The sequence below is a fragment of the Canis lupus genome, chromosome 2, assembly GCF_011100685.1.
Source record: "Canis lupus familiaris isolate Mischka breed German Shepherd chromosome 2, alternate assembly UU_Cfam_GSD_1.0, whole genome shotgun sequence".
Taxonomy (NCBI): domain Eukaryota; kingdom Metazoa; phylum Chordata; class Mammalia; order Carnivora; family Canidae; genus Canis; species Canis lupus.
Window position 1 is genome coordinate 58271233 of NC_049223.1, and position 7578 is coordinate 58278810.

At 56.9% G+C, this 7578-nt stretch overlaps 1 protein-coding gene across 1 annotated transcript; it reads right to left on the bottom strand.

The window, feature by feature from the left end:
• Positions 1-1125: 1125 nt before the first annotated feature.
• Positions 1126-3638, bottom strand: CCL17 (C-C motif chemokine ligand 17). The gene is made up of 3 exons (NM_001003051.1): positions 3569-3638; positions 2016-2133; positions 1126-1403 (listed from the first exon to the last, which is right to left on the bottom strand). The coding sequence occupies exons 1-3, from the start codon at positions 3636-3638 to the stop codon at positions 1292-1294; spliced, it is 300 nt and encodes a 99-aa protein (NP_001003051.1). The 3' UTR covers positions 1126-1291.
• Between the last annotated feature and the right edge of the window lie 3940 nt (positions 3639-7578).

Consider the following 7578-nt stretch of genomic DNA (forward strand, 5'->3'; position numbering starts at 1 on the left):
TGAGACGTGTGTCCTCTGGGTGTCTTTAGGCTCCGGACCACAAGGGTGAGGGGTCCCGGCCCCAGCCCCTGTTCTCCTCTGCTGTCACTGGGGCTCTTTCTTGCCTCCCTCTATTCTGAGATCATCTTTCCTCCACTCCCCCCCCCCCCCCCCCCGCCTCATGCAGGGGATCCGGAAGACAGTGTTCCACAAAGAACTCAGACCCAGCAGCCCCCAGGATCCTGAGTCCAAGGCAATTAGTTGTTGGAGGGATACTCCTGGGGATCGGGGCCGGGGAAGAGCCCACCTGTGGTCGAGGAGATCTTGGGGCCACAAAGAAGCCGGTTCACCATCATTGGTCTCATTATTATTATTGTTGCTGTTTGTCCTGTTTTATTCCTGCCCCTACTAAAAGTGGTCTTGGGTCTGTCATCTGGCCCGCAATAAGAGGGCTGAGCACAAGGGGGCAACCGGGGGTAAAACTTTGCCTGAAATTAACTCCTGATGCAGTCCCAGCAGACAGTGCGGTTAGCAGTCCTAGGAAGAGAAGGACCCCATGCCCCTGCCCCTAGACTGCGTCCCGGAGAGAGAAGCCCCAGGCCATGGCTGGTCAGGAGACTGACACAGAACTAGAATCCGAAAACCTGGCTTCCCCCACCCTGCACACTACAGTTTGGGCCTAGACGAGCTTGCTCAGAAGGGTCTGGGGGTAGGGAGACCCTAACCTCCCCATCCCTCATCTTTTTCAGCAATTAGGCTGTGCTCAGGGTGGTTCAGGGTGCTCCCTTCTAATGGAGGAGCCAGGACTGACAGACCCACACAGCAGTCAACTGGAAAAACCCATCACAACGGGCTGCCCTAGAGTCCGTAAGAGCAAGAGGAATCGGAGCAAGAGAGAGAGCCCGGTGGGCAGCTGTTCTTGGGGAAGGTCTCTTGGAGGCGGGGCTCATCCCAAGGACACCCTCAGCTACCCTGCTGGGGTCTCTCTCACCAGGACCTTCTCTCACCCCTCACATGTGGTCTGCAGTAGCCAGGTCCTTCTCTCAGACTCAGTTTCCCCTTCTGGCCTGGACAGGGCAGGACCAGAATTCTCTGAGGGCCCTTCCAGTGTGACAGGGTGGTGCACAGAACACACAGACTCAGACTAAAGTACAAAGAGACAGACTTTAATGGGCTCTTTCGTGCCATGGTTCCATCCAGAAGAGGGGACAGGGTTCACCTTTGTCCTTGGAGGCCTCCACTGGACTCCAGCAGCTGGAGGTTGGGGTAGCAAACGCTGAGGGTGGAGGTCTCCAAATGATCCAGGCAGGAATCAGGACTCTTGGGGCCCTCCCTTCCAGGTTCTTTGTAAATATCTGACCGCCTTCTTCACCCTCTTGTCCTTGGGGTCGGAACAGATGGACTTGCCTTGGACAGTTACAAACCTGCAGGAGAGGGAGAAACCCATCAGCAGGTGTCAGGGCAACAAGGCCTTCCAGTGCCCTGGGATCAGCCTCGCTCTGCACTGAGCAGGCCCCAAGGGGAGCGAGAACTTGCCCAAAGTCATGGAGCTCCTCAGTGGCAGATCTGGCACGTCAGGCTCTGTTCTCAGTGATTCCTGACTCCCCAAGTCCCTGCCGGTCCCCTAGGGAGCCAGGTCTGCAGGACATCCTGCCTCAGCAGCCCCACTTCAGCTGGCCTGCTCCCACCTAAAGCCTGGGAACCGGGGGTGCCCAGGAGGGGCCCAGCTCAAGTCCAAGCCTGGGAAGTCAGCTGGCCTCTGACTGCCTGTGTGCTATAGGGCTGCCCTGTCTCTTAGGGGCTTCAGTTTCCCCATAATTTGGTGAAGAGGTTTAACCTCACAGCCTGGGGCCTTTTGGGTCTCACAGTGTGGGGTGCAGGAGCTGCCATAGGGAGCAGGGTCAGGGTGGGAAGCAGGTGATGAAGGCCCCCTCTGTCCTTTCCACAGTGGTCCTCCTGGAAGCTATAGAGTCTGCCCCAGACTCAGCTCCTAGGAGCAAGGATGGGGGAAGGGGAGGGGGCCAGGACACACTTACACGATGGCATCCTTGGGACACTCCCCTGAAGTCTTGTACCACCTTGTCAGCCTGCTGATAGGAATGGCTCCTTTGAAGTACTCTAGGCAGCACTCCCGGCCCACGTTGGTGCCTCGAGCTGTGGAGAAAGGAGGCGGGAGCAGGGGTGTCCAAGAGCGTCTGTGAAGGGGGGAGGTCTGTGGCCTCCCCTGTGGAGGAGAGTCCGAGTGTGCATGTCTGTGTGCGCATCTGTGCTGATCTGTGTGTGCGTGTGGTGTCAGAGTAGGTCCGTGTGTGTGTGTGTGTGTGTGTGTGTGAGCCTCCTGGGGACGAGGTGTCTTGTGAGTGTCAGTATATGTACATTTGTGCACATAAAGTCTCTGTGCTTTGGGGATCCCTGTGGGCTTGTATGTCTCTCTGTGCTTACATCTGTGTGTGTTTGGGAGGGTTTGTGTGCACACGTCTATGGGTGTGTGTGTGAATGTGTGCCTTTGCATGTTTGTGTCTGTGTGTCACCTGTGTGAGCACACATTTGTGTGAATGAGGTCTTTCTGTGTGCTGGGGGCAGAGGACATGAGTGTTTGTATGTGTGTGCACAAATGTTTCTGTGTGTTTGGGGGATCTGTGTATATATATATTGGTGTGCATCTATGTGTGTCTCTGTGTGTGTGCATCTGTGTGTGCACACACTCAAATCCCAGCCCAGAACCATCCAAGAATCTCCCCTGGGACAGGCTCTGGGCTGAGCCTCTGCCTACCAGAGCTCATTCAGCCCTCACAGTGCACCCAGAGACAGGCACTGTCACTACTCCCATTTTACAGATGATTACATGGAAGCCCAGGGTGCAAAGACACTGTCCTGGGCCCTGGCTTCCTTCTCTTGGTACAAGAAAAAGCATCTAACATTTGCAAATCGGCCAATAGGTGATATGTGGCTTTAATTAATGCTACGCTGGAGTGTTTTCTAGAAGCCCCCAGCAGCCTCCGGCCGTCTTGGGGGTATAACTGGGTTGGACCCACTCACGGAGCTGCCCCGGCCGCGTGCACAGAAGCGAGAGCCACCGGTCAGGGCCTGGCCCGCTGCGGCTGTGCTCGCACACGGGGCTAATGCCGGCCTTTCCCTTCCAGCCGCGCGTGGGCCGCTCGCTCTTCGTGGGCTCCGGGAGCCAGCGCTCCTGCCTTCCCGCTAATTCCCTCAGTGTGGAGAAAGAGCCGTGAATAAAACAGACACGCTAACCGGTGCTTCTGAAAATAGGTCGTTTTCCATGGTCAAAACACATCCAAGATCACTGCCTCTCACCTGCCGCAGCCAGAGCGGGCCTTCACTCTGCTCTGGGTGGAGCCGATCCCCAAACTCTGGGGTGGCATCCTCCTCCTCCTCCCCCTGCTCCTCCTCATCCTTTCCCTTTGAACGCCTCCCTCAGAATCCTACTACTGCCAGCCTCCTCCGTCCCTGGAGCAAGAGCTGGGCTGTAACTCCTGCACGAGTAGTGGGCATTGCGGTCGCAATCTTGGCACCCTCACCACTCCTGTCCCAGTGTCCCTTCCTCTGGCCACGTCTCCTCTGCTCTTACCTGCATGGGTGACCTGCAGAGAAGCCCCCAGGAGGAGCGTGACCAGGAGCAGCATCTTCAAGGGAATCATGGTGCCAGGAGCCCAGGAGACTGCGAGCGTATGTCCTTCTGCACGGGGGGAGGCGAGGATGGCAGCCACGCGTGGAGGTGACCTATTTAACCTCTTCAGGGATTTTGCCCCACCTCCTGTCACCCCCCACACACACCCACACACACACATCCTTCCCTACACCAGTGGAGTCTGAAGATTTGAGATGATTCAGCACAAGTCCAGTCTTGGAATGTTTGTGGCTTTCCAGAGAATGGGCACTTAATTTAGGGACAGAGGTCGGGTATGTGTGTCTAGGGGCCGTGGCAGTGACACACTTCTCCTTTCACAGGGACATTTCTTGGTTCCTCTATTAGCAGAACTGAAAAGCCTCTATCCTAAATCAGGTTGGCCTCTGCTCTGAGGCTGGTGAGCCTCCTTCATGCATGATGTCTGTGTGTGGGGGGAGAGTTGGGGGACAGCCAGGTAGGAGCCAAGAGGAGCTGCCTAGCCTGGGCCTGGAGAAGCTTTTGGGCTCTGGGAGGGCTTCCTGGAGGGAGGGGTCAGCAGGCTGCACAGCCACAGGGATGTCTTTACAGGGGGGACCCCAGCTCCACTCATTCTGAGAAAGGTCTGGAGCCCAGATGCCTTTAGCTGTGGGTGCTTCCCCAGGCTGGGCCCCGAACCACAGATTTTAATCACCATCTAGTCCAAACTGGTGCCTCTGTAGATTGGGAAGCCCAGCACCCCAACATGGGGCCCCTCCCCCAGGGCTGCTAATCAGAATGCAAGGATCTCTGAGGGCCTGGTCTGCAGTGGACATGTGGTCAGGGTCCAACATGAACCGTGCCCTAAGCAGACTTTCCATGTACTCCATGGGCCACAGCATCCCTGCATCAGGCCACTCCCCTGGCCACCAGAGAAAATGGCCACTTGTCTGTTGAGAGCTCCCCTGGGCCAGGTGGCGGAAGTCCCTTCACCAGGAGGAGAGTCTCATGCCTGCTTCCAGGGGGCAGCATCTCAGCAGGGTGACCTGGACCCTGGTTCTGACAGGTGGGACCTGGGTCTGGCTCCTCTCTGTTCCCAAGTGTCCCCCAAGGAGCAGCTCAGATGGCACTCGGCTCTACAATATGGGGTGCACGTGGCCTTCTCACCTCAGCTGGCTCTGTGTTAACCTGGAGTCATTGTCACATCTTTATCAGCAGGGATGGTAACCACAGCGTGTGCTGTCTGTGGAAATCCAACCCCAGGGGTGTGCTCAGACGGTCACCTTGCGAGTCCTCACCACTGGACACCTGGAAGAGGAAGCCATGCATTGGACGGGGTCATGGGAGGGCGAGGCCAACGCTTCTCCTCCCCCAGGGCCACCTTGGCAGGCTGGGGCTGCTTCGCCTCCTGGTCCATGGCAAGACCTCCTTGGGCAGGATCATCTGTCACTGTCTTGCCATGTGACTTTGGGCAGCTCGCAGACCCTCCCTGGGCCTTATGTCATCACCTGTAGAGGGATGTTTGGACTGTCCCAGGGGACCCCACCAAAACGGCAGATCTGAGAAAGCTGGGGTCCTCCCAGTGGATCTCACACCAGCATTTCTCTACTTCTCTTAGGGATTTCTCTACTTCTCTTAGGGTTGCATCACCCACTCTTCATGCCACAGCTGGGGGGTTTCTTTGCCCCCAGACTGGCTGGGCCATCCTTCCTGTCTCTGGGACAGGTTGCCATTTGCATGTGCAGCAGAGAAGATTAGAGGGAGGGGTGGCCTTCCTGCCTGTGCTCATCTTTGGCAGAAGCTTCCTGCACAAAGTGGGGACAGCCTCCAACCCACACAGAGGAGCATCCAGGAGTCCCCACCCTGTGGAGTCAGAGGAGGACAACTTGGGTTGAGGAAGGGGTGCTGGTGGCCTCCATGAGCCTAGGAGAGGGCCACTCTGGCCTGCAGAAGAGTCTTGGGCCAGGAGGAATGCAAACATCCCAAGATGCTTGGGGAGGGCCTGGGTCCCAGGAGGGCCAGAGGATGTCTCTGCTGATGCTGCTTCTCATGAGTAGTGTCTCTTGACCCTCTCTGTCCTCCATGCCCTCCACCCAGTGGCTTCTCCACCTGCCACAGGGGCCACAGAATGCCCTTCTGTGTTGGACAGGAAGGGACTGTCGTGCTGATGATTAGCAACTTTATTACCAGCGAGGCTGCCCAGTCCCACCGCTGGGGAAACTCCCTGAGCGGGGTTTGAGTCCCCCTTGTTCTGCCACAGACTCAGAATGTTTCTCCAGAATGACCCAAATTCCCCTGTCACTTCTAGGGAATTGGTTGTGACAGCAGGAAAAGAAGATTCTGGACAAGCTCCGGGCTGGTGCCAGATCCCTGGCAGGGGAGGGAACAGAGCAGCAAACATACCAGTGCGCACCTGCTGTGCGTCAGGTGCTGTACCGGGCCTGTGGCTGCAGGGGCACGGGGCCTGGCCCCAACACAGGGATGTGCACGTGAGATAAAGGGCTGTTGGGCCCAGAGCAGAGAGAGGTTGCTTCTGGCTGAGAGATCTTGGAAAGCTTCGTGGAGGCAGTGGTCAGGAACCTGGGCCTTGAGGCTGGGAGGATTCACACCAAGAGAAGGAGGGGCGAGCATTTCACAGGAGACAAGTGTTTAGCACGAGTGCAAAGGAGGGAATGTGCAGAGATAAATGAGAGAAGCAGCACAGAACTCTGGTGGGAGACATGGTCCTGATGCGACATGGGGACCGTGAGCTCCGTGAGGGCAGGGGCACGTCCACTGTGTGTGCCCCCAGCGCCTGCACACAGTGGGGCTTTCAATGGGGCTTGACGGAGACAGAGGGGACTGGACGAAGGACAAGGAGGTGAGCCGGAGCCAGGGCCTGGGGAGAAACCGTGGAGTGCAGAGCCCGCCTCTCCACCTCCTTTGGAGGCAGCACAGACCAGGGACATTTTTGAGGTGGTTTCCTTGCCAGGGGTTAACTGCCTTATTCCTCCTCAGTTTTCCCAGCTATGAAATGGATTCCAGGGGACCTTCCAGATGGGATGTCCTGGAGTCTGGGATGATGCTAAGGGTCTCGAGAGACCTTTGTGGTGCTATGCAGACCCTAGGGCTCAGAGATCAGGCAGGGGAATCAGGAATGCTCCCTGGAGGAGGCAGCAGTGAGGCAGAGTTCTATGGAGGGTGACAGGGGAGAAGGCGCTGGAGGAAGGGCAAGGTCACAGGCAGGCAACAGGCCAGATTCAGGCCCAGTAGGACAACAGAGTTAAAGGAGCATTGGACCTGAGTGGGAGGAAGAGGACAGAGTCACTGCCTGTCTCAACACCTCTGACTCAAGCTGGCCAGACATGCCGCCTATGCACCTGCTACCCTTCCTGCCCCGGCCCCAAGACCACAGCCACAGGGAGTCCCTTGGGGACTAGAAAGGATCAGTATTTCCCCCACTATAGCTTGAAGGGGCTGCACCAGCCAGATTCTCAGTACGGCTGGGGCAGAACCAGGGATGCTGTTGTCACAACCCCTAAGAACTTAGCCCCAGGCCATTGAGCGGGGGGTCAGGTTGCTAGGATGGAGGCTCTTTATCATCTTCAAACTGCACATGACAGTTATCACTGATATGGCAACCCAGTCCTGAGGCTCCAGGAGGAACAATGACTTGCCTGGAGCATTCCAGTAAGGATGTTATCCATTGAGCTCTGTCCTCTGACAGCTGAAGCTAGATTTGCCTTGTCCTGCCCATGGTGGTTGAGATGCAAAGGTCCCAAATGTTATCCCCATCCCCTAATCCCAGAATACATCCTACTCCCTTGTCCCACGGGCCTGATGTGCTTACTGATGAGTCAATCTATCCTGACAGGTCACTGGTCTGCTTGATTCCTTGGGGCAGAAACACAGGGACATCCTTACCCTGGCTTTCCCTCCCCTCCCTTGGTTAAGACCTGTTCAATAGGCCACCTGGATGTGTCTTGAATCAATCCCCTCGTCGCCATCCACATGGA